This window comes from Fusarium falciforme, chromosome 11 (genome assembly GCF_026873545.1).
Source record: "Fusarium falciforme chromosome 11, complete sequence".
NCBI lineage: Eukaryota > Fungi > Ascomycota > Sordariomycetes > Hypocreales > Nectriaceae > Fusarium > Fusarium falciforme.
Window position 1 is genome coordinate 1,916,122 of NC_070554.1, and position 25,393 is coordinate 1,941,514.

The 25,393-nt window shown below is 50.6% G+C and overlaps 9 protein-coding genes across 9 annotated transcripts; 5 read left to right on the forward strand and 4 right to left on the reverse strand.

Annotated features, from left to right (window-relative positions):
* Window positions 1-332: 332 nt before the first annotated feature.
* On the forward strand, window positions 333-1,520 carry NCS54_01356300 (Epimerase domain-containing protein; the record flags this gene model as incomplete). Its single annotated transcript, XM_053158749.1, has 1 exon — window positions 333-1,520. One exon carries the CDS (start codon window positions 333-335, stop codon window positions 1,518-1,520), a length of 1,188 nt encoding a protein of 395 aa, XP_053014724.1.
* Window positions 1,521-2,020: 500 nt separating this feature from the next.
* NCS54_01356400 (Hypothetical protein) lies at window positions 2,021-3,612 on the forward strand (the record flags this gene model as incomplete). Its single annotated transcript, XM_053158750.1, has 3 exons — window positions 2,021-3,122; window positions 3,185-3,405; window positions 3,454-3,612. 3 exons carry the CDS (start codon window positions 2,021-2,023, stop codon window positions 3,610-3,612), a joined length of 1,482 nt encoding a protein of 493 aa, XP_053014725.1.
* Window positions 3,613-5,103: 1,491 nt separating this feature from the next.
* NCS54_01356500 (Hypothetical protein) lies at window positions 5,104-6,096 on the forward strand (the record flags this gene model as incomplete). The annotated part of the gene is made up of 4 exons (XM_053158751.1): window positions 5,104-5,287; window positions 5,341-5,496; window positions 5,548-5,808; window positions 5,861-6,096. The coding sequence occupies 4 exons, from the start codon at window positions 5,104-5,106 to the stop codon at window positions 6,094-6,096; spliced, it is 837 nt and encodes a 278-aa protein (XP_053014726.1).
* Window positions 6,097-6,886: 790 nt separating this feature from the next.
* On the forward strand, window positions 6,887-9,508 carry NCS54_01356600 (Hypothetical protein; the record flags this gene model as incomplete). The annotated part of the gene is made up of 2 exons (XM_053158752.1): window positions 6,887-7,013; window positions 7,065-9,508. The coding sequence occupies 2 exons, from the start codon at window positions 6,887-6,889 to the stop codon at window positions 9,506-9,508; spliced, it is 2,571 nt and encodes an 856-aa protein (XP_053014727.1).
* A 1,540-nt stretch (window positions 9,509-11,048) lies between these two features.
* On the reverse strand, window positions 11,049-11,942 carry NCS54_01356700 (Hypothetical protein; the record flags this gene model as incomplete). The annotated part of the gene is made up of 1 exon (XM_053158753.1): window positions 11,049-11,942. The coding sequence occupies exon 1, from the start codon at window positions 11,910-11,912 to the stop codon at window positions 11,049-11,051; it is 864 nt and encodes a 287-aa protein (XP_053014728.1). The 5' UTR covers window positions 11,913-11,942.
* A 925-nt stretch (window positions 11,943-12,867) lies between these two features.
* Window positions 12,868-17,199, forward strand: NCS54_01356800 (Chitinase; the record flags this gene model as incomplete). Its single annotated transcript, XM_053158754.1, has 11 exons — window positions 12,868-13,331; window positions 13,392-14,010; window positions 14,068-14,147; window positions 14,198-14,397; window positions 14,455-15,134; window positions 15,188-15,215; window positions 15,265-15,333; window positions 15,385-15,669; window positions 15,706-15,785; window positions 15,838-16,107; window positions 16,162-17,199. The coding sequence occupies 11 exons, from the start codon at window positions 12,868-12,870 to the stop codon at window positions 17,197-17,199; spliced, it is 3,813 nt and encodes a 1,270-aa protein (XP_053014729.1).
* Window positions 17,200-17,403: 204 nt separating this feature from the next.
* Window positions 17,404-18,927, reverse strand: NCS54_01356900 (Hypothetical protein; the record flags this gene model as incomplete). The annotated part of the gene is made up of 1 exon (XM_053158755.1): window positions 17,404-18,927. One exon carries the CDS (start codon window positions 18,925-18,927, stop codon window positions 17,404-17,406), a length of 1,524 nt encoding a protein of 507 aa, XP_053014730.1.
* Window positions 18,928-19,348: 421 nt separating this feature from the next.
* Window positions 19,349-20,980, reverse strand: NCS54_01357000 (MFS domain-containing protein; the record flags this gene model as incomplete). The annotated part of the gene is made up of 3 exons (XM_053158756.1): window positions 19,349-19,608; window positions 19,654-20,435; window positions 20,496-20,980. The coding sequence occupies 3 exons, from the start codon at window positions 20,978-20,980 to the stop codon at window positions 19,349-19,351; spliced, it is 1,527 nt and encodes a 508-aa protein (XP_053014731.1).
* A 2,310-nt stretch (window positions 20,981-23,290) lies between these two features.
* On the reverse strand, window positions 23,291-23,882 carry NCS54_01357100 (Carbonic anhydrase; the record flags this gene model as incomplete). Its single annotated transcript, XM_053158757.1, has 3 exons — window positions 23,291-23,518; window positions 23,567-23,744; window positions 23,794-23,882. 3 exons carry the CDS (start codon window positions 23,880-23,882, stop codon window positions 23,291-23,293), a joined length of 495 nt encoding a protein of 164 aa, XP_053014732.1.
* Between the last annotated feature and the right edge of the window lie 1,511 nt (window positions 23,883-25,393).

The window sequence follows — 25,393 nt, forward strand, 5'->3', positions numbered from 1 at the left end:
GCCGGGGTTGTCTTTATCCCCACTTGCTTGAACGGCATGATGCGCGAAGCAATCACATTGGTAGGCGCCCTTAGGGACGAAAGAAGCCCAACCTCAAGCCATAGCACACTATTTACCAAACAAAACCGTCTTTAGCCAAGACGGACTTTGGTCGATAAGTCCGGTCAGCCTGGTGAGAATCCGGAGTTAACTATGGAGACGGGCTGCATCCTATAGCTGACGTCCACAGGATTAGAAATGCATAGTGAGAGTCTACCAATCGCTCTGATTCCTTTGGTTTTCCGATACTCCTTGACCCAGTTACTCCGTGATTCCGTGATCATAATGTCTCGATGTTTCTATATAAAGCTTCCGTCGCGACGGACAATAACTGGGTGATTGATAGCGACATTCTTCCCGTCAATACCTATCGGCGCAGTTATCCCATTAAGGGCCGGGCTTCAACTATAACGAATAACATATTCTTACCCGTCACCATGACAAACGAATTGATTCTTTTGACCGGCGCCACTGGCTTCCTTGGTCATCGTATCCTGGTCCTCGCCCTGCAAGCTGGATACCGTGTTCGCTGCGCCGTCCGTTCAGCAAAGGGCATCGACAAGATTCTCGCCACCGAAAGCGTCAAGAAGCTTGGAGCCCTCACTCGGAAGCTCTCTTGGATTATCGTACCTGATATTACGGCACCCGGAGCTTATGATGAAGCTGTTATTGATGTCCAGTATATTCTTCATGTCGCTTCACCCGTAGGCGATATTCGAACCTGGGGTGATTCATCCACGTTGTCTGACGAAGAGATTTTCGTCAAGCCCGCCGTATCTGGTGTCATCGGCATGTTGGAAAGCGCACCAGCACATAGCCCAACTTTGAAGCGCATCGTGGTTACCAGCTCTGTCGTCGCAATCTTTCCGACTAAATACTTTATGGGGGAGGCACCTCCTCAAGATCACGTGTTTGATGCCAGCTCGCGACTGGAGGATCCAACTCCTCCATACCCTCCAGGATTCGCCTATCAAGCCAGCAAAATTGCTGCTCTGAATGCATCGGAAGCCTGGATGAAGAAACACAACCCCAAATTCGATATGATCAGCTGTCTCCCGGCCTGGATCTTTGGAACGAACGAGTTTGCGACCAAGGCCGACGATTTGATGGGTGGATCTAACTCGACCTTGCTCAACGTCCTGAAGGGCACAGAGTCCAAGGTTCCCGTCAACTCGGCTGTCGTTTCTGTTCACGACTGTGCTCAGGCGCACCTATTGGCCCTTAACCCGTCCGTGGCAGGGGATCAAGCCTTCATTGCTGGCCAACTCGAGCGCCTCGAAGATGCGAATGACATCGCACGCAAGCACTTCCCAGAGGCTTTCACGAAGGGCGTCTTCTCCGACACGTGTCGGCAAGCAACTACTCGCATTCCCCAGAATAATGAGACGGCAGAAAGTGTGCTGGGCTTGAAACTGCAAAGCTTTGAAGATGTGGTGAAAGAGGTCGCTGGTCAATATTGGGAATTGTCCCAAAAGATTTAGGGTAGTTGTCATGGAGATGGCTGGAATGAGATGACACGAGACGGGATGGTTCAGATTGGTGGACAAACAAAAGCAAATACAAAGCAGCCAATCACCTGTTTCATCCAAGATCACAAATGTCTTCATTACCGTCATAAATCAGATCATCTGAGCACAATGTGATGCTTGTGCATCTTGTGCAACACATACATTATGCAGTCGCACAATCACCCCTGTCTCAAAAGAAGCGCCGACGTCCAAACGAGCTTCAGTTTAGAGTTTAGACTATTGCGTAGAGCCCATGTCAAGTGTCTCACTGGCCCGCTGTGACTGGACAATGCTGCGCCACCACCTGGGACGGGCTAAAACAGGTTTGTTATTGCGGTGACGAGGCATCACGCTTGCTCGTTCGTCCTGATCTTTCTTTCAACCTCTGTTGAGGAGCTTTCTCTGACTGTTATCTCCTCTGTTGAGGCTGTTTTGTTGTTTGTTACGCGACTCTTGTGAGAGGCATCACCACCATGACGAGCAATATCAGCTCCGCTCTCCCCGGCCACTCTGCCAATGGCTCGGGACACGGCGATTCTGAATCGACCCCGCTTCTTCCCACCGTGACGAGTCGTCTTCCGACCATCGCGCATGAAGGCGAGAGTGGCCGAAGAGGCTTCCATCCTCGTCGCTTCCTGACTGTGCTCTGGCGGAGCTCATGCACGGCTTCAATGCTCGTCAACGTGCTCTGGCCGTTTGTCCCCATCGCCATCATCCTCCAGTTCTTCCCCGGCCTACATATCTGGAAATTTGCAACCGCGTACATCGCCGTCATTCCGAGCGCTAATCTTCTCGGCTTTGCGGGTCAAGAGTTTGCGCGAAAGATGCCCAAGGTGGCTGGTATTCTCATCGAGACGACCTTTGGATCCATCATTGAGATTATCCTGTTCATTGTCTTGATCGCGAAGCACGACGTGGACTCCTCGGAAGGAAATGGTGATGAAAACAACCTTATTCCCATCATTCAAGCCGCAATTCTTGGCAGCATCCTTACAAACTTGCTTCTCTGCCTTGGACTGTGCTTCTTTTTCGGCGGACTTCGACAGGCCACTCAAAAGTTCCATGCCATCGTAAGCGAAGTTGGTACGGGCTTGCTACTGGTCGCCGCCTTTGGTCTCCTCATCCCCAGCGCGTTCTACTCTGCCCTCAAGTCCGAGGTGGTGCCTGATATCCCAGGTCTACACGTGCTTCACGAAAAGTTCACCGAGGGCAAACTGCAGGAGGATGTTCTCCGTATCAGCCAGGCCACCTCTATTGCCTTGATTGTGGCCTTCTTCCTCTACATCTGGTATCAGGCTAGTAGCCAGCACAGCATCTTTGACGAGGTTATTGAGATGGATGAGCACCGTGATGCAGACCGCGAGGCAGATATGGAGAAGCCCAAGTTCACCATGACTGAAGCGTTGCTTGCCATTGGCATCTCGCTCGTCTTTGTGACTCTGCTTCTCGTGTTCCTGGTTGAAAAGATTGAACATGTTGTTGAAAGTGGTGTCCCCGACCAGTTTCTGGGCTTGATTCTGTTGCCTCTTGTGGAGAAGGCGGCTGAACATTTGACTGCCATTGATGAGGCATGGGGTGAGTTCTACCAGACAAGCATCTCTTGGAGTAGCACTTTTACTGACACACACCCCTTCCAGATGGCGTCATCAACGTAGCTCTCTTCCATTGCATTGGACCCAGCATCCAGACAGCCCTTTTCAACGGCCCTCTGGTCGTCCTCATCGCCTGGGCTATGGGAAAACCCCTAGACCTCAACTTTGAGATCTTCATGATCGTTCTGCTCGTCCTGTCTATCCTCGTGGTTGGAAACTTCCTTCGAGATGGTGAATCTAACTGGTTGGAAGGCGCGTTGCTTGTTGTATGTGTCACTCACCTTGATATTTCTTGACGGTGCTGACTTTGCTAGGTTATTTATGCCATCGTAGCGATTGCCAGCTATTACTATCCCAACCCCGACGTGGCCACTTCTAACGGCCTGGAGGGAGCGGAGATGGTCAATGTCACCATGAGCGTTGATACGCTGCGCCAGCTGCAGCAGCTGATCAGCGCGAAGCTTGCGGAGTAACTTCCGCACACAAGGCCAGGGGACACCTTACCAAAGGGGGCGAGAAGCAGATCAAGCAGCAAGATTGATGAACCTGACAGCTTGTAACATTCTCGGCGCTCCTGAAAATGTGTCGCAACTCTCAAGTTGTCGCGGTCGAGATGGCGAGTGGTAGTAGGAATATGCGGGTTCGTGGGAAGCGAGGAAGTCGAGGATGGAGTGAAGGTGACGGGCAGATTGAAATTAGGTAGCTAGTACTGCAACTCCAATCATTAGAATTTTGAGAGACAAGCATGACCTTGAAAACTGCCTGCAGCATCCTGGAGTGGTAACTCACATGACGTGGGGGAAGACGTATTTGTTGAAGCGTAATGGGGATCTCGACAGATCCGCTATGCCAGATGCATCATCTTGGCGTTGATGCCGAATACCCCAGATTATAGCGAATGACTCGGGCGGAGTTGAAAGAAGAGGAGACGAGACGCGGTAGCATCGTATTTCCCCCCTCATATTTCCTTATTGCTCTTCCACAGCATCCGAGTGGTCATTTCAATCAAGCCGTACTCGTTAATCCATGATTCAACACTCAAAACAAACCATCAAAATTGAGGCTGCGATTGCGGGTGCGGAGCCGATTCCACGCGGAGCCGATCGACCGAGTCGGCACGTCTCTCTGATCGGCACCGACTCCGCGTCGACCTTGTTAAGCCGCCTTGGCTTGTCCTGAATTGGAATGGTAGGTTTCGCTAGGGAGGTGAGCCGTGTGCCACGTGCTTGGGATTGTCTGGGGTATCATCTTGGGACATTGGGGTAATGTTGGGACATGGCACAGAGGGGGGATGAGATTTGATAGACAAAAGGACGGTGAGGAGAAAAGAGAGTTTGATCTAGATGATGCATTCGCATCTTCCCTTTTGTCCGAAGGAATACGAGATGGTGTACCTGTTTAGATATGGCATATGAGCGGCATTGCTGGGTTGGAGTAACGGTCCTACTGCCCAGAAGCAATCATTGTCTTGTACCAAACGCCACTCAGATTGCCTCCATACCGGAAAGCAACCCCTGCCAACATCCGGTCTCAGGCCTGTCAAGTCCCATCTCCGCCTGAACCAACCAGCCCAACCCCGGAGCATGTCTCCAGCCGATCTTGCACCCGCTCGGCATTTGCAAAAGAGAATCCTGGAGTCGGGTTCCGGACATGTTGTTCCAGAGCTCTGTGTAATTTGACAATTTGTGGGGTGCATCTTTTCCTTGCTCGCTTTTGATTCTCTCCGCGTTTACTCCCCGAATCCCCGCCGTCACCCTCCACAACTAATCCGGGGTAATGGAATGGCTGGGTCGATCGTCTTTGCCTGTGATTCACTGTTGCAGGAACTATATTAACTTGTTCATCCCCCTGGTGTGGGGAAGCTCCTAAACACGTAGCCTCTTTGCCTCTCTTCTTCAGCGCACCACTATCTCTCAGCTCACTCCTCTCAGCTTTCTCCTACATTTTCGCGACCTCCATTCGCCATGTCCAGCCCAAGCCCAAGCTCCAACGGAAAGCCTCACAATGAGCACCGCGATGGCCTCGACAAGATCCAGACGGCGGCCAGCATACCCATCTCGCCCGAGCTGTTTGAGCAGTTGTATCTGTCGCCGAAGAACAAGGTCAAGGGAGACCTTCGGCAAAAGTTTGGCAACCCGACACCAGTGGGTAAGGATGACTGCGACTGTTCTAGGTCTTGTATCTCGCTGACAGGTTGAAAGCTCTTGGAGGTTTCCTCCTATGCACCACGCCCGTCTCCATGTCGCTGCTAGGGTGGCAGGGAGCCGGTGGATTTTCTGCAGCAGCCAACGTCGGTGCTTACTTCGGTCTCGGTGGCCTGTTCCTCACTCTGGGAGGAATTGGTGAATGGATCCTTGGTAAGTTGCTCGTCCAGTACTAACGTGCGATACACAAGCTGATTTCTTCAGGCAACACGTTCCCTGCGACAGTTTTTTGTCTCTTTGGAGGCTTCTGGTTTACTTTCGGTGCAACTGTCGTCCCCGGATCCGGCGCCTACGGTTCATACTCGACCACTGGGAACGTGGCCGATGGCATGACCGAGCCCCAGTTCTACTCGACTTTCTCCTTCTTCCTCATTGCCATGGCGATTCTTTGCGCAATCTTCTTGGTAGCAAGCATTCGAACCAACATCATCTTCTTCCTCATCTTCCTTCTGCTTGTTCCTTGCTGTAAGACTCAGTTCTTCGCAACACAGACAATAGCTAACCCATTTGTCAACAGTCAGCTGCCTCTCCGCCTCGTTCTTTGCCGTCGCCCACGGTGCCTCTGATAGCGCTCTCACCTTCCAACATGTCGGCGCTGGGCTGCTCCTCGCCGTGTCGCTTCTTGGCTGGTATATCTTCTTTGCTCTTGTTCTCTTGTCGGTCGACTTTCCCTTGTGCCTCCCTCTTGGAGACCTTTCGACTGTCATTCGCGGACGTGGCGATCAGCCCAAGCAGGATGTGGATGAGGTTTAAGGAAGATGGTTTAATCGTTCTGTAAAACGTCGTTGTCGTGATGGAATGTTGGGTGGAATGGGTGGGGTTCTAGTTATGACTCGTGTCTGCGATGGCGCAGCTTCTGAGCTGTTAAAAGTGATGCCCGAGACCGCCTAATTAGGCAGTCACTCTGAGGTCCATGCTTGAGATGGAGAAGTTGAGATAGCTTGAAAATCTACTGGTTTCTGCACATCGATCTATTGCCTATCCTGGAAATGCCAACCAGATCTTACGTATCACGTAGCAGGGGTATCCGACGAACAAACAGCTGGATGAACTATTGAGAAGGCGTCAATAGAATGCATTTCCGTTAAACCGAGAACCAAGACTATGCGATAAGCCTCTTCTATAGCACCTGCCGATCACCCACCCACCCACCACAAATTGAAGCCTTCGCAAGCCCTACTAGTCATGCTCACTGGGCCATGCCGACGTTTGCGGGGAGAGGCAATTCATGAACGCCCCCCATCTTCCCCCGCAGTTGGGACACGCGCTACGCTACCCCCGGTTTAGCTACTACCGCCCTTCTCCAATGAGGGCCTCAGCATATGACCAGGCCTCACTTTTCAGCACTGTCCCAACGCCTTAGTGCAATGCGGGGAAGGGATTTTCGGTGGACCGGAATCGAGTATTAATAGGGGAGAGTCCACCCAGGCCCTCGTCGCGACTCCTCTATCATGCATCGTTGAAGCCCTAGTTCCTAACACATTTATTATATCTATCACAGCACCGTTTGCAACTTGATATTACCCCAGGGCTGCTCGTTTCAATGTCGACTACCAGGGTTCGACGGCAAAACCACAGCTGTGATTTTTGCAAAAGGTCGAAAAAGCTCTGCGATGGCTATGTGCTTAACAGTGCAAAGGCCGAAGCGGAGGCCGATGGCGATGCTACAGGTAAGTTCCAAACTGTCTCGGATATTTACGACTTTTTCTGACAAAGACCAGACCCCAAAATCTTGCCTTGCTCCTATTGCGTCAGAACAAAGAAGCAATGCCCTCTAAATCCTCACTGGGTTCGAGCAAGGTCTGCTGGGTCCGCCCCAAAGAGCGAGTCGTCTGCGTCTCCAGTAGTCGAAAATAGCGCACGAAAAAACTCTCGCAGCAAGCGACAGAGAACGGAACATCGAGATGCATCGACTTCTGCATCCAGAGACTTTGATCTCAGCTCGAGCGACATGCTCAACCTGCTTCCGACCCCATCCCCGAGCAACTTTCAGTACTGGGAGGCACCCATTCCTAGCTTGGAAGGCCCTGAGGCTTTTCCGGCGGATGATACTCTTGCTTTTCTCGGATTGGAGACGGAATCCCCGGATAATCCTTCCGAGATTGGTCTTGGAGATGTCAATTCCGAAGCGCCCGGCGGTTCCACCGATGGATCCAACGAGTCTTTGCAGGACGCCCTATCCAACCTCACAGCTACCTTTGGATCACAGCCATCAGAGTTTGACTTTCAAGCCTCATGGGACTTTACTCAGCAACTGTCAACAAGTTATGGATCCGGACTTTCCACTCGCTCGGCACCTCTGAGAGGAAATGTCCGAAGAGATCATCGGCATCGTCGACCTCGACCCCCAACTTGGCTTGACAACACCAGTGCATCGCCTTCACCTTTCCATCCCGAGTTTGGATTGATGGAACGACAGAATAGCAAGCTCATGACGGAAAGTCTGCTGCAAGTCTACCATGATGTCTTGGAGAATAACCTTGCGTGCTGGCTTGCAGACGACACTTGTCCATACAAGATGCAGAGCAAAAGCAGCCGGCGCGGACGGATGAATTCAGTGGCAGCAACCTTCATGCCAGGGGATGCTCCTATTCTGCCTGAATGGGGAACGGTATGGTCCAACCGGATATACCGTCGAGTGGTGCATCTTGATCAGGTTGCACGTGCAGCCAAGCTGGTTCGCCTTACCCGGGCTGAGAGTCAGTCTGCATCAAGGGCCCTCGATCTAGTTATCATGGCCTTTGCAACACAATTCTCTCAAGGGAGCAAGCATCGACGACGACGTCTAGGTTCTATCGATCCTCTCGAGCCAGAACCGCCGAGGGACATTGCCGATGAACTCGCCGACGAGTTTGAGCAGAACCTTCAATTGTCTGTTTGGGAACAAGCAAAGAAGGCTCTGCAAGATGTTTCTGAAGTTGAATCTTATCGCGTGGTGTACGCAGAGCTGATATTCGGGCTCACGCAACGACCGCGAACCAACGATAACTCTCTAGACGACTTCAGACCCCGCAAGAGCAAGGTTGGGAACGCCAAGATTTCGGCATTACCTCGAGTGTTAGAGCTCATGTCTGAAGATGGGCCCCCGACTTTTATGGAGAGGGCTGCTCGAAAGATGCAGGCTCTCAGGTACAATTTTGAAGCGAATGAATCGGGCTTCTTGGAGACGAGTCAACTATATCAACAGCACAACGAGATTCGTGTTGATATGGAGGAGAGAGGCACGATCGGGTTGTTGTTCTGGCTCGCTGTCATGTTTGATACTGTCTCTTCATCCATGAACGAGCGGCCGATCGCCTTAGCTGATGAGGATTGCGAACATGACGCAGCTCAAGAACAGCTAGCGAGTAAGGCTGCATCAGAGTCACAACAGGCCAACCTGCGTTGGGACCTCAATCTGTTCGCTCAAGATGGCCCGAATACACTTCATTGGCCTTGTCCTCAGGAGGTGGCGGCCGAGGTTGTGACACGGGCAGCACCGATCAAAGTGTTGCTATTTCGGCACGTCTCATACCTACAAAACGCCCTGCGGAAGAAGTTTTACCAGCAAGTGGAAGAGATCATCCAGAGCACTATCTCTACGTATCGATACTGGAACACAACATACGGCGCCTTCTTCCGAGATTTGGTCCGGGATTACGATTCAGTGCCTCCTAGGATGAAGTCGTGGTTTGTTTGCATCGCAATACCGTGGCATCTAGCCTCTCTGATGCTATCAGACTTGATCGACTTTGTGGACAGGAACAACCTGGGACGCAAGGAAGCCACAATGTCTCGCATCAACTCCAAAATGACGGCCCGGATACGCAAGTCAAGCGCCATTGAACTAGCTGATCTGGCACGAGTCACATCACCACCACTAGACATGGCCGGCAGTCCAGCAGACCAACTCCCAAACTTCCACTTCGCCGTTAACCAAGGTCCATTGCTTACAGAACCGTGGACTATTCTCTTGATTCGAGGGTTTGCCAAGGCTGCAATCTTTCACTTGGGCGTAGCAGAGGACTTGAGGCAGCATGAGTTGTCGCTGGGACATGATAACGAGGATTTGCAGCAGAGTCTTAAACGGACGGAGTATTGTATTGGGGCGCTTTGGTCTTTGGGTCGCAAGTCGCAGATGGCGAAGGATATTGCAGAGGTTCTTAATGAGGAATTGAGGAGTTAGGGTATTGCTTTGGGAGGATGAGGATAATGAAAATGAGCGACGTTTCTTTCATGCATTTGTCCCAATTGACTTGCGTGAATCTTTCAACCCACTCTTGCATGTAATACAATGAGTCGAGAACACGGTAATCGCTTTGCAGGTCAATGACTGTGAAAAAACTGAAAAAGTGTACCAGATCACCGCCTTAGTCTTTAGTTGGCCCAAGGGCTCTGTCTTGGACAGAAACTGGTGTCGTTCGTCACAGATGTGATAAACACGTGGCCTACCCTTGCTGCACTCTTTCACGTGTCCTTAGAAAGTTCGGTGCAGCTGCAGGAGAACACGCAAGGGTAACGCTACCCCAATACAGCATCAGCCTGAGAGGCGCCAAACACTTAGAAGGCTCATACCGCAACTGTGCCAACTGAAATGGTTTCTTGGGCTATCTATTCTATTATGTACATGGCGAGAGTAAGCTATGACACCTATTAGAGGTGTTACTGATCCACGAAACTAGCCATCTCATTTGCCCTAGTCCCCGACACCTCATTGGAGCAAAGCATCTCTGAGTCTTCTCAAAGGTTACGACTCTGGTGATATGTACATTTATAAAAGAAATTCCCGAAGTTTCGAAAGGATTTCGTCAGAATGAATGGTGATTTATTAAAGCTCTACTATTATTTCCTACTTTTTATCATGTTTACTGGAATCCTTAGAGTAACCTGTGCTGCCATTCCTACAATGCCTCATGAAGTTCCCCTAGCCTCGTGCCACAACCCAGGAGACGGGCCCATTGGGGCATGCATGCCGACGCCAGCCGAAGACAATCAATACTAATTAAAGAAAATTGAGACCTCCCAAAGTCAGCTTGGCTAAGGATGGGTAGTTAACGAAACCGCAGGAGGATGCGGCTGTGCCTTTCTCGCCCGTGGTGGTCAATGTTCAGCTGCGGACGGTAGGAGGTTACAGCCACGGCGGATGTTGCTGCATAATCTTGATTACGACCCCATCCTTAAAAGTATAATGGATCACAACAATCCCAGGATACAAAGGTTCTAGAATTGATCAACGCGACTCTTATTTGCTGCTTCGATCGCACATGCTTGCCTCGGGAATTTAGGGTAGGACGTCCGGAAACGGTAAGCTCACCGAGGCGGCCCGAACACGCCCCCACATCGGGCGGGAGGGGCCGCGGCTGCTCCGCCACCCGAGCAGGGTATGTACTTTTGACATGAAACGAACAAGCCCCAAAGATAATCAATCATCTGGAGGTCGGACGGCGAAAAGAGGAGAGATTGCATCCTGCAAGGGCCAGTCGAGAACCAAGTGGATCGAGTTTACTTTGGGCAAGGCACATTCGCTGGGTCCCGCCAGATTCGGATCTGATGCCGGCTTGGCCAGCATCTACTGTACAGTCCATGACAAAAAGAATTGCAACTACCTACTCAAAACTCTATCTACTCCTTCAAGTTAGACGGTGGAAACTGACTATTCAAGCGTGTCAAACGACCCTCTCTTAGCTACAAAAAGGAGGTGATCGACTTCCCCTGCAGAAACACCTCTAGCAAGACCCAGTCTTGGCAATCTTCTCTCCATCCTCAGCCCCTTCAATGGCCCACTTGTGCCCTTCAGCACTCCTACCCTTGGTCTTCTCAACACCGTTCCTGTCAAACTGCCCGCTGCCAGTCTGGTCCTGGAAGAGGTGGTTCTTTTCAAAGTCGGCAATCTCCTGCCTCAGGGTCGCTTCGGAGACGCCGTTGTCATGGGCCATTTGGGGAATGTCGATGTAGGCATTCTGACTCCCCTTGACGGTGCCGAGGTTGTAGTAGAAGGGCTCAATCTTGTACTTTTCAAAACCGGGGTACTTCTTCATCTCTGGAATTCTGTAGAAGTCGTATGCCACAGTACGGCACTGGACCACCTTGTGAACGGCGTCCTCGGCCTTGGTCACAAAGTTGCTCTTGGCGCCATTGTCGGGGAGATAGCCCTTGGCATCCCAAAGGACGCCGCCAGCTGTGCGCACGAGAGAGTCGTAGGTATTGGCACCTTGGACAACGTCCCTTGTAGAAAACCACGTCGGGCGCACGCCACCATTATCGAGCAGATTCTGAGCAGCGCGGTCAATGTTGTTGTCCGGAGCAGTAAAGGACTTGAGAGCAGGCAGAGTAATTGCACCATTCCTGTCGAACTTGTTGGTAAACTGGATGAACTCGTTGTAGTTGAGGGTGCCGTAGCGGCCGTTGCCCTTTTTGCCCCTGCAAATGTCCAATTTGTTGACGTCGACTTTCTTTTCGTCCGCGTACCACGCATCTATGGTTGCTTGGTAGGCGAACCAGATGAAGATGCGTTCGTAGGCTCCGCCTATGCCACCGGCAATGACATAGACGGAGAGAAAGAAGAGGAGGAAGCCTAAAGAAAGCTTCATTCTGAAAAAGTGGTGTTGATAAAGAGTGACTCAATGGTTGTGTAAAAGAGTGAACATATAATGGTGAAAATTGTCAAAAATGAATGAATGAGAAGGAGTGTTGTCGCGGCTGTAAAGATGCCAGGACTTTACAGACAAACAACATGAACGAGTTACTTGCCCTGCAAACTTCACATGGGCCGGATGAGGAGACGTATTAATGAGCAGAGGCTCATCTCAGATGAAGGATGAGACTTCAAGTCTCGCATAATGTGGCACCGAGGTCAGCTCATCGACGGCTCAGCCATGCTCTACCTGCTCAAATTGATTGACCTTGTCCAACCCTTGATTAATTCGCGCTGCCCTGCATGAAGAAACTCCTGTCTCAGCGCTAGGACCAAGGATTCCGACACTTTTCTGTTCCTGGGAAAACGCGGCGATGCAGAAGTGATCAGTGCCCTCATGGGCCATCTGATAGGTGGTATCTTCTCCACTGATTATCTCCCAGCCCCAGTCTGCCCTGTGAGGCTGTGATGGCTCGGTCTGGTGATCACGTCCGTGTTGAAACAAACAATCTTAAACCTAGGAGCGTGAAAAATCTTTCTCGATGGTCATGGTAGGCTGACGGACAATATCTCCCAAACAGAAGGATCCTTTGCAAGTGGAGTTTGTTCGGTTTAGCTGGTCCGGCTTGGTACAGGGGTTAATGATGCGACGGCGAGATCGTAGTCGAACGGTTACTAAGATGATTGTTTAAGACTTTTGGAAGGTTGCATATAATGTTGGAATCGTCCACTCTGGATCTGTCGGACAAGCCTCGCTACCTACCTTTCATTACATTTCATTCTTTTTAGATCAATCTTCACTCTTTTTCTGCCATCCATTCTTTCCTCAAACTCTACCTTCGTTAAGACTTCTTCACATCTACTCTCATTGAAAACAACCCTCATTCTTTTTTCTTTACTACCGACTGGAGATGAAGCTAGGCTCCAGTCTTCAATCGCTGCTGCTAGCGGCCACCCTCGGCTTCACCAAAGCCGAAAAGGTCGTGGCCGGCACCGACTTTTCCCCATGTCCCTCAGCTTGTGATGGTACTGGTACCAGTGACTGGGCCGTCTATGGCTCTCTTGAAAGCCTTTCACGTTGCGAGAAGCCCATGCTGTTTGACTTTGCTGTCATGAACCCTCTGGATGATCCTGAGACAACTACCAAGTTCAGAGCTTGTACTTCCGACGAGAAGACAACCTCTAGGCTTGCCCGTCGTGCCGAATCTGAGCTTCCGCATGATGGAGACTCCTTGAAGGGTGCCCGCGGTGCTTGGTGGTCTTCCGAGATTCGGGCTGCTGGCAAGGAGCAGCACGTTGCCACTGGTATCGAACATATCGAGGAACAGCTTCATCGTGATGAAAAGGCCAAGAAAGACACCATCTTTTTCAGCTAGTACGTCACCCTTTTCACTTTCCATTCATCTCTAGCATTGTGTCTAACCTGATTGAACAGCTTCAAGGGCACTGTTGTCGGCTTCTACCTCGGTGATCTGGTCGACAAGACTAATGCTGTGTCTTCCCTTCTGGAGGAGATCAGCCAGAGACCCCAAGCTACTGATGCATCAAGAGGCGTTATTCAGGTCTGTGGTGGTAACCTCACTACTGACTACACCGTCGGAGTTGCCATATCCACTGAGAACGACCTCATCTTCATCCAGAAGACGATCAAGTCGTGGGTTGAAGCCAAGTGTGTCACCACTGGCGATGCCTCCGACGAGGAGAACCTTGACCATCTCAAGATCAAGTTGACACCGGTCAAGGGGACCAGGAGTCTCCTCTCTCGACACGCTCACTCCCATGGCCACTCCCACTCACACCTCCACTCTCACTACAACGCCCTGATGTCACGAGCTACTTGCACCACCCGGAAGGTCATCTCTGGAGATTCCTGTGGCTCTCTTGCCACAAAGTGTGGCATCAGCGGTGCCGACTTTACAAAGCACAACAGTTACGATAAAGAGTTGTGCTCGAAGCTTGTGGAGGGCCAAGTCGTCTGCTGTTCTTCGGGCTCTTTGCCTGATCTGAGACCAAAGCCCAAGGCAGACGGCGAATGCTTTTCTTATACTACTCAGGTATGAGCTCTTCATCATTGGAAAGTGCATAGTTTCAAGCTGACACATGATTTGTAGAAAGATGACAGCTGCTCGAAGATTGCTGCTGCCAACGGTCTCAAGGCGACTGATCTTGATGGATTCAACAAGGAGACTTGGTAAGTACGTCATATCTGCAGCTTGGCTGTATGCTAATGGTTAACCGTAGGGGCTGGAACGGATGCAAGAACCTCTTGATCGGACAGACCATCTGCCTGAGCAAGGGAACACCTCCACTCCCTGCACCCGTTTCCAACGCTCAGTGTGGACCGACCAAGAAGGGAACCAAGAAGCCCTCAGGAGACAAGAAGCTGGCCGACCTGAATCCGTGCCCTCTCAATGTCTGCTGCAACATCTGGGGTCAATGTGGTAGGTTGATGTCGAGATTGGTTACCATGTGAAAGTAAGGCTAACAAGATCTGGCAGGAACTACCAAGGACTACTGCACCAAGTCCAAGTCCGAAACCGGTAACCCAGGCACAGCCAAGCCAGGCGAGAACGGATGCGTGTCCAACTGCGGCATGGACATTGTCAACAACGGCAAAGCACCCTCCGAGTACAAGAAGATCGCCTATTTTGAGTCCTGGAACCAAGATCGCCCGTGCCTTCACATGGATGTCAGGACAATCACATCCGCCTTCACGTCTGGTTGGACTCATGTTCACTTTGCCTTTGCCAACATCACCAAGGACTACAAGGTCAATGTTGAGGACACATACGGACAGTTCAAGAACTTCAAAGGCCTCAAGGGCGTTAAGCGCATTGTGGCTTTTGGTGGATGGTCTTTCTCTGTCGGCATTCCCACTTATGCCATTCTACGTGAGGCTGTGAAGCCAGCCAAGCGAGAGGCTTTTTCCACTGAGATTGTCAACTTTGTCAACAACAACAAGCTTGATGGTGTTGACTTTGATTGGGAGTATCCAGGAGCCCCAGATCTTCCAGATATCCCAGCCGGAGGCGAGAAAGAGCCAGATGACTATCTTGAGTTCTTGAAGCTGGTCAGGAAGAAGCTGGGCAAGGAGAAGTCTCTTTCCATCGCAGCCCCAGCTTCTTTCTGGTACCTCAAGCAGTTTCCCATTGGCGAAATCTCAAAGATCGTGGACTATGTAAGTTGACCTTTGATCTAGGCGATAGTGGTAAGCTAATATCTCCCAAAAAGATTGTCTACATGACGTATGATCTTCACGGTAAGACATTGAATCTTGTTCTGATTGACTGATAGCTAACTAGCAATAGGCCAATGGGATTTCGAGTCATCATGGGGAGCTGAGGGTTGTCCCAAGGGTAGCTGCCTTAGATCGCATGGTAAGTGACCCTCTTTCTCCTGCACCAGCTTGATGGCTAATATAACTGCAGTCAACATGACGGAGACCATGAACTCACTGGCCATGATCACCAAGGCAGGCGTAGAGGCCCGACAAGTCGTGGTTGGAGTTTCTAGCTACGGACGATCGTTCCAGATGAGCAACGCCAACTGCAAGGGTCCCATGTGCACTTTTACCGGAAACGGGGCGAAGAAGGGGAAGTGCACCGACACTTCCGGCTACATCTCAAATGCCGAGATCGAAACCATCAAGGCTGAGAAAAATGTCAACTCCTGGTGGGATCAGACCACGGACACTGACTACATGATTTATGACAGTAAGTGACAAGGTGGACAGTGAGTCAAGAGGGCAGTGGTTGACACGGTTCTAGACACGGAATGGGTCGCGTACATGACCGAAACAACGAAGAAGCGCAGGATCTCCAAGTACAAGGTGAATTTGATTTATACACCCACACTGAACATGAAGATTGACGAATTTTCAGGGCCTCAACTTTGGTGGTACCTCAGACTGGGCCATCGACCTTCAACAATTCTGGGCCGATACCGAGAACATCGATGACACTCGAAGCAACTTTACCGAAGGAACCGACGGAACCTACGAGTGGTGTGACAAGGAGTATGACTCGGTTGAAGACATTCCCGATTCGAGCCCTGGAAAGTGCATTCCTTCGTACATTTTGGGAGGCCTGAAGAAGGAACTTGCAACTGCCATCACCGATTACAAGGAGGTATCTAAAGGTTACGACGACAAGGTAAGCGGGCACTTTTAATCCTCACCTCGAGACCCCTTCGCTGACACACAATAGTTTAAGTGGTACGTTGACTGGGTCAAAGACGGCATCGACCCTGCTCTGGATAAGTTCATGCAAATTATTGCCGGTGAAGGCAACAAGTACATGGACTGCGAGTGGTCCTCCCAGTTCAACGAAGGATCCGGCTCCTGCACCAAGGTTTACCTCAAGGTCCCGCCGGGCATGGGAGGCGGTCTTCGTGTGATAAAGTACAAGATGGTCGACGAAGATGGCTTCTACAAGGCCCTTCTGGAGCACACGGGCATCGAGAAGGACTGGATCGAATGGCGCGACTACTCTCAGCCTGATCCTTGCCCCTGCGCAACAGGACCCCTCAAGGCTCGAGACGCCAAGGAGGAAGTCAAGGCGGAAGCCAAGGCGGCGGCTTTCTGCCCCTGCCTCAACGATGCTACCATGTTCAAGAACTATCCTCGTCGGAGAAGGGACACTGGCAAGATCAACGTTCCCAACCCCAAGGAGATGATCGACGAGGCCATTCCCAAGACGGATGAGCTTGCCAAGCTTTTGGACGATACGTACAGCAAGAGCAAGGACAGGAGTCTTGACGCATCTGGTGACGATGCCGCTACTGCTTTCAGTATGCCTGTCTTCATGCTGGAGGATGCTATTGAGTCTATCAAGACGGTCAAGGAGATCGGCGAGAAGCAGAAGGAGACTAAGACGAAGGAGCTGGTCATGAATATCCTGACTATCGTCTTTGCCGTCATCCCCTTTGTCGGTCAGGCAGCCTCCGCTCTCGGTGGTGCCGCGGTCATTGCGCGTGCCGCTCTCATCGTCGGTGAAGCTGGAAACGCGGCGCTCAGCATTGTTGAGATCGTCGATGATCCTCTCTCGGCGCCGTTTGCCATTCTCGGTATGCTCATCGGCGCGGGTGGTATTAAGACCAAGGGTCCTCGCAAGGCCTTCAATGATGCTGCTGAGGCTCGACGAGCTCTTGATGCTGGCAAACTCAAGCTGTTTTCTCCCGCCTTTAGACGCAAGGACGAGGTAGTTCAGAACCTCTTGAAGAAGCAGACCTGCAAGATCGGATAGGTGGTCTAAGTAACCCAGAGGTCGACTGGGCTTAGACTGCCAAGTGATTCGACCGCTGCTGGGTGTTTACGTATCCATCGCTTTGATGTAGTGCATAATTGTGTGCAAGTAGGAGGATGGAGGGAATCTAGCAGAAAAACACTGTATGATAACAATGTAAAACCAATAAGAGTGTGATTCAATGCAGGTTGATCTTCTGATTGACTATCGACCCCTCCGCCCTCCTCGCCCTCCTCGCCCGCCACGGCCCGAGCCCCTTGGCTTTCTTGGAAAACTTGACGCATAATTCATGATATCCGCCACATTCTGCTCGTAGGAACGAGGCATCCTTCGATTGCTGACGCCAACATTGTCTAGAGTGACCTCCTCCAAGGACGTCGGTGTCGACGGCTTCATCTCCTTCCACAGCAAAGCTTCATCCATGGCCACCTCGTCGACATCCGGGATCTCAGAAAAGGAATCCCACTGCGCTATGGATGCCGCAGAGGTGTGTTCTTTGACATATCCCATGAAGCTGTCGTAGCAGCCTTGATTTTGGACTTCCTCGTACAAAAGATTGTTAATCTTGGGTTCAAGCTCAACAAAGCGGTCAAAGTCTTTGGCCACGATCATTGCGTGGGCAGCTGCTTGCTTCAAGACGGGCACCCTTTGGGCGAGCTCCATGTAGGTCTCGGGGCTTGCCAGCTTCGGGTACCAGATCGTATACGGTAGATTCTCTTGATGCAGAGAAGTGTTGATATCTTCGATCCAAGCGAGGTCATCGTTCATAATGAAACGGGCGTAGACAAACTTTCGGAAACGCTCGAGATCGGGCTGTTGGGAGCACCACTTAGCGAAGAAAGTGTTGTGGTAGATCCCACGGACGATGCATTGGGCTTCACCGTTGATGAGTTGTGGCCGTCGCAGACGAGCGTATCGATCAATGTTGCCCGAATACGCCGCCATGAGGATCAAGAGATCCTTGTCCACGGTTGGAAGATCGAGAGGCAAGGGATTCCACAACAGGGAGACCACATCGTCCGGGATTGGCCGCGTCCCTGGATGAGAACCCTCAGCTCCCAAGCTCCAGTCTTCGGTAATGTCAAAGGAAGGCGGGTAGAGGTCTCGGCTAATTGGCTGCTTCTTGTCCAGAGTTGATCGCACGCAGGCATCGCCATTGAGAAAAGCCCCAGGCTTCGGGTGAAGGGAAATCGTGCAGTTGTAATCATCCATGACCTTGTGTCTTGTCGGTGCGCTCATGATCCTGTTGTAGATTTCTTTGCCGCTGGCCTTGTTGTCTCGGGCTTCCTCGGCAACAGCAACATCAGGCAGAACACCGAGTTCATCGTACAATTCCGTATACCCGCCAGCCGCACACGCACGGGCGACCAAGTAGGGCATTATAGGGTTCGGATAAGCTTTCAACAAATGCCGTAGAGTCTGTTCGTTGGGTATATCGGGATACCAGAAGCAATAGGGGAGCTCTTGTGTTGGTGGATTTGGCTGTGGGAGACGGTTGCTCATGATAGCCCGAGCGTTGAGTGCTCGTATGACTGATGGATGTTGTGTCTTGCCTCGTAGCTCCTCAGCAAATCCATCATGTTGGCGAATGCCGCTCACCAAGCAGCGAATCGTCACATGATGGGACAAATCTTGTGGTATAGCCTCTCCTTCAATGGCTGCTTTGAGGACGTTGGAGTCAAGCCGTCCCAGCTCTCCCCGCACTTTGAGCAGTTCGTCTCGAAGCATTGTAGAGAAAGATAAAGAGGGTGATGTGAGGAGAGGAAGATCCACGGAAGTGTTAACAGAGAAGCTGGCACGGTCCTACTCATAACTGTCAGCCAGTGAGGCGGTGATGCACGGCAGAATTGATCGACGATGGAGAAGGAAGGGTGTCCCTGAAGCTGATCTGCGCTTGTGGATACAGAGAGGGTCATGAGGGTCAAGCAAAAGTTCAGGGGGAGGAGTGTGCTGTGGCGAAGCAATAATCCTTGTCAATAAGCTGAAAGATGCAAAGAGCCCATAGGGACACCCCACCGTGCCCACTTCATTACATTCAAGAGAAAGTCTGAATTTGCGCAGAATGCCATGGAACTGGACAAGGAATATGATAGCTTTTCGGTGATATGGCTGCCGTAGACTGACCCATGTGTCCCCTGCCGCCATGCAGCTACGCCTGTACATCCTCAACCTCTTCGCGAACCCCACCAACCTTGGCGTCAAGCTGCATTTCCTGTGCATGCTGATGCGGCATGACAGTACGTCCGCCCTTGGAAGACAAAACACCTCCCGTGACGCCACCCTTAACAAACAGCAGCGGGATGTCTTCCAGTTCAATGCCCTTCGTCTCAGGGTAGAAACAGTACACCATTGGAAGGAAGCAAGCATTGAGGACTGCAAAGATTATGAACGTTTTCCACCCAATGTTTGCTATAGAGAGTTAGTATGTCGTTGTGTCCAAGTATTGAGACATACCAAACGCGATCGGTGTGATCTTGACAACAGCAAAAACTGCCATCCAGTTCCAGCCCGAAGCTACAGCTTGCATCCGAGCTCTAACCCGAGTAGTGTTGATCTCGGTAGGATAAAACCAAGGCACAGGGAGCCATCCGATCCCATAAAAGATCTGGAAGAGAAAGATGAAGGCTGTGGCACCATATGCAGGACCCGTCGAACCAAGGGAGAGCAGGATCGTAACCATGACGAAACAGAAACACAGCCCGGCTGAACAAACCATGAGGAGCGTCCGTCGACCGTACCGATCCATCAGGAAGACGGGGATGCAGCTGCCGATGAGATAGGTGATTTGCGCACATCCAGCGACAATCAACGAGATGTTGCGACTGAGGCCCATGCTGTCTTGGAAGATGACAGGTGCGTAATAGTTGATCATGTTGCTGCCCGAGAACTGCTGTCCGAGCTGAATCGAGATGGTAATGAGCAGTCGTCGGAAGTTCTGGACTTCGCCCCAAGAAAAGAGCTCTTTAATGCTAAATGGGCCGTCCTTTTGCTCTTCTTCAAGACCACTGCGGATATCGAGCAAGGTACGGTTGACATCTGCATCGTCATCGGGCTTATCAGCGATCGCAGCTATGGTGCGGCGAGCCTCTTCGTATTGTTCATGTTGGACGAGCCAACGGGGCGTTTCAGGGAGACCAATGACTTGCAAGACGAGAAATATGGCAAACACTGCTTGGAAGGCTAGAGGAAATCTCCATTGAAGAGAGGATTCGGTGAAGCTAGTTCCATAGTCCATCCTAGAGAGGCCCAAGTCAGCAACCACACATCATGCACAAGCCGTCGAGGCAGGCACCCACCAGTAGGAAATGACCACACCAAGAATGGTCACTGACCCCTGGAGGGTCAATAGCGCACCTCGAATGGCAGCCGGTGAACATTCGCTCTGGTAAACAGGAGCGGTCGAAGAGTTCATTCCGTTCCCAATACCAGTGACGATGCGACCGACAATGAGCTGTGCGACTGTGTAAGAAGAAGCTAAGATTGCAGTGCCGACAATCATGATGCTACCACCGGTGATCAACATGGTTCTGCGACCAAATCTCTCGCCGATAAAGTAGCATAGGATGGACCCAACCACACAGCCAATGTCATACAAGGCCGTGATATTGCCCTGCATATCAGCATCGGGGTTATTGAAGTCTCTTCCAAACCGATTATCAACTCCGATTAGCCCAGCCATAACCCCTTGGTCAAATCCAAGCAAAAGGAAGGCTTGGCATGATGCCAGAGTGATTGCCAGAACGAGTTTCTGGCCTCGAAAGTTGTGTTTCCACAGTGCCATGATGGGGAACGAATACGATTGAAGCTGAATACTGCAGATTTGAAGGGGGACAGCAGCTCTGACTTTATCAAACTGTTCATGTCTGCCGATCAACTCGCGGTGAATTGCACCGACGCCTGAACATCAGCCAAGGTGGTTAGCCAGAATCAGCCCAAGCTTTCGCAACTCGGATCGAGCTTTGACGAGCCCCGAGAAGTATTTGTGGATACAGAACGATGAAACTCTAGGCAGCAAATTATCTATTGGTGCTGGAGCCAACGGGTGGTGAGGGTCGGTCGAGCATGGACAGCATGGTGGAGAAACATTACCCAGGAGGGTACCTGCACTTGTGACTTACCTGAGTATAAGGAAGCGTTTTCTATCAATAACCCGAAGAAATGATGAAATCATCCTAAGATTATATCGCTTCGTGAAGAGGAGACGCCTTCACTACTCAAATCTTCATCTTTATTTTCCCCAACTATTATCTCATCACTGTCAAAACTTATCCTCGCATTTCCTAAATGTCTACCTGCCGTAAATACATAGATACTTGTCAGGCTTCCGTCTCTCCGTAGCTCGGCCATTTACCATTCTCCAGACTCGAGATAATGACGCAGAAAGTTGGGGATGGGGTGCGGAGATGCGGGGGGATCCTGGGGTATTATGACGCAAAAAGCCGACGCATCCGAAGAGTATTGGGGCTGTCATAGAAAATCGCCCGATGATCTCTTGATAAGTCTCGCTCTCTTGTCCGTGCAGTCTCGTCGTTCGGTCGATATCGGGACGAAGATCCCCCGCCCCCCAAGTTGCTCCCCAGACTTCTCCACAAGCTTCCTCTCCACCTTTGATGCAAATGTGTGCTAGAAGGGCGGCGGAGTATGTCCGAGGGTGATACTCGAAAGCGAATCTAAGGCAGGGCGGGCTAGGGCAAATCGTACGGTGTGCTAAGGACAGTCGAGAGACGAGAATCCAGGATTGGAGGCAGGGTTTATCGTGGTAAGGTGGTGTGAGAACGAGGGCTACCATATGAGGCAAGACTGAGCAGATTGATGTGAAATGCAACATATCTATCTGAACCTTAATAACTTCGAGACGAGACCAGAATAGAAGTAACCAGACCTCTTGTAGAAGAATCTCGCGCTTGCTCTATCCACCTAATCTCCGTCCTCATGTCCTGCCTCCATAGCTGTCCTCCGACTGAAGATGCTAAACCCTCAAAGGAATTAGAGGAAATCCAACAATCCCACCATGATCAAGAGTTGCCCAAGATAATAAAGTGCCCAAACAGTATGCTCCATCCAAGCTCGATGTTGTGAAATGGGAGGAAGTAGGAATCTCTCAATGGCCAGCAGAGTATCCGAAAAAGTAAACATGATCGCACCGAAGATCAAACGACTACCATCCATTGTAAGTGCCGCAAGAACCATGGCGCAAATTGCAATAGAGTAGATGAGAATTGGGATCTGGAGCCCATCTCTTTTCACTCTATGAGTAGGCAGCAATTTTGTAAGCATGCCAGTAGCAAGCGCGATCATGAGAGAGGCAGAAAAGACCCTCCAATTTTCAGACAAAAGGGCTTCTATGCCGCCACCACTTTGAACGAATAGGGCGATATAGAAGAGGTGTGCAATCAAGAAGCTTCCCAGGCCGCAGAGGAAAGCTTCAGCCCCTTCCCAGGCGAGAAAGCTGTCTCCAATGGCGCCAAATGACTGGGCTGCGACAAGGAAAAGAGGAGCGTGAAGAGTGATGCTCAGGATGGATAATATTCCGATTGCAGAAGTCTTTTTGATCATGCGTGAGACGCTTGGCGGTGTGCGATTGTTGAGGCCGTAGCTGACGGCCGCCGTGAGGGAGAGAACGAGCAAGGCATGGTGTAATAATGTCATGATGTTGTACACAGTTTTCGTAAAAACGATGCGAAAGAGTTGAGAGTTGAAGAGAAATGAAAGGCCGTCAAGGCGAATGTTGTTAAAATCAATGTCAGATCTCCAACAGCCGCGACGAGGCATGATATTTTTCGCACGTGATCTCCTGTTGCCTCGGTTCCGAGATAGGTAGGTAGATACAAGGCCAGGGTTGTCAGTCAATTGGCCGCTGGTAAGCGCCCAGATCAAGTAATGAGATGAGGTGGAAATTGCAAAGGCAGCTCAATATTTAATACGATCGAAGTATCAAATAGACAGAATAAAGTGATTGTCATGGAGATTTGAGCCTTGGCGGTTCAGCCACCAACGGCGACAATAACAGAAGGGGTGACTATCCGAAACAATTCCAGTACCAAATTAATTTCAACTCGCTAGCAACAAAATATCAACAAATCAGGAATCATTAAGCATCAACCTTTTCAATCTTGCCAGTCTTGACATCATAGATGTAGCCAGTGATGGGAACATCCAACACCAAAGGGCTCTTCTTGAAGAACGCAATGTCATCCCGAACACTTTGCTTGAGATCCCCAAATGGAAGGAACGCAATGTGATCGACATCTTCATTCAGGTCTTTTCGGACCTTGGCCTTGATGTCGAGGTCGGAAAAGGTGAGCATACCACAGTCGGTCTGTTTCGTCAGCATCGTTCGGCACAACGAGATGGTTGATCCACTCACATGATGAACAATGACAATTTCTCGAGTGCCGAGCAGCTGTTGGGAGATGATGACTGATCGCAGCGCGTCGGTTGCACGACCGCCTGCATTGCGGATCACATGAGCGGATCCTAACTCGATGCCGAGGACCTGGGCTGGATCGAGTCGTGCATCCATGCATGCGACAACTGCAACGTGCCTATGGCCAGTTAGACTTGATGCAGGATGAGTGCAACCGGGCACTGTACCGAGAGGGCGGGAGAGCCAGGTCTCCCTTGTCAAAAGCCGCAGCATACTGCGCATTGGCAGCTTCGAATTCGGGAACGATAGAAGACATTATTAAAGCCCAAATAGGATCTCAAGTCAGGGATAGTTGCCCATCAGGGTGTTTATCGCGACCGAGAAGGGTTTATATGTCCTCGATTCAGCCCGTTTCTGGGCATTTCGCAATCGTCATGCGCGGGGTTTCTGTCGCAATCGCTTGTTTGGCTTGGATGGGAACATGGTGTCTTGACTCGGCCAATGAACGAATCGGTGAACCCCTCACCTTGGCGAGGTGCTTCGGGCAGATTGGGTTAGCCGACGTTGATCTTGTCAGTCTTGATAGTGATAATTCCAATTAATTAAGGTTTGAGTGACGGGTTTGTGTCTTGATAAGGTGTGCCCCAATCACGCGCAGTTTAGGTGGTGTTGCGCATTATCTGAGACTGACCTATTTACTATTAAAAATCCAAGTACCTCCTCCGTGCGTATCCAGGAAACTATCGCTAGCTTCGACGAAAGGCATCAGTCTTGTGTACAGAGCAATTAGTTGAGCTGATGGGGCCAATATGACCTGCAGACGCTCAACTTGTCTCGTTTTGTTAAACGAATAGCTTGGCGACAAGCGCACACTCGCTGCGAGAGCTTTAAAGACGGAAGAAATTAGCCAACATAGTCTACAACTACCTATCCAGCCGGTTAGTCAATATGTGATTGTAGAAGTATGCATCATGTCTAGGTACCTAGAGTTATGCATAACTATGAGTCAAAACTAACCACATACCTAGCCAAGGTAATTCTCGAGTGGCCATCGAAAGGAAATGCGAGAAAGAGTATAGAGTAAACAATGTTACAAAGTAGGTAACTTAAATTAGCACATATAGATCTTTAAAAATTTTTTGTAAAAACTCAAAGTTGATCTGTTTTAATACCTAGGTAATTTGAGCGTCGCGAAAAGAGGCTGCATGGCAATTTCCTCCATGTCAAAACCGGAACTCCTCAAGGGATCATTATCTGCCCAACGAGTTTTCTAGACATGTTTATCCCAAAACTGGATGGAAAAAAACATGCCAGAACTTGAGCGGTGACAGTGTTGGTTGACAAAGCCAATTCTGCCCATCACGCATCTTCCTGAATCGGCAGTTTACCCTGGAACCAGCATTGAAGAGGCCTCAGCCGCAGTGTCTCAGGAGCAAGCGAATCAAAGTAAGTCGCGAATTGATAGTCTGAACTATGAGCTCACCTGACACGGTCTAGACTTGTAGCTAGTGGCGTAGACCAGGGGTTCACAAATCGATATTGGGGCGGGGGCTGATTCTAGACTCGTGAGAGCCTTGGCACAAGATCAATTCTCTGCACCTGAATGCTGGTCTGAAACACTGTAACTCCGTGTTTTGAGCAATCAGTCGCCTTTTTGTGTCATCCAATCGCCACAGGTCGGTATCCGCAATCATCAAAGTGGAGTTTGTTCAAACCACTTCTGTCCCGTGTCCGTGTCCGACGGAAATGCAGGCTCTCATTCACCGATCTTCAGCACCTTCTACAAATAGGTGCCTGCCAATTAATCCATTTCCTTCGCCCCTACGG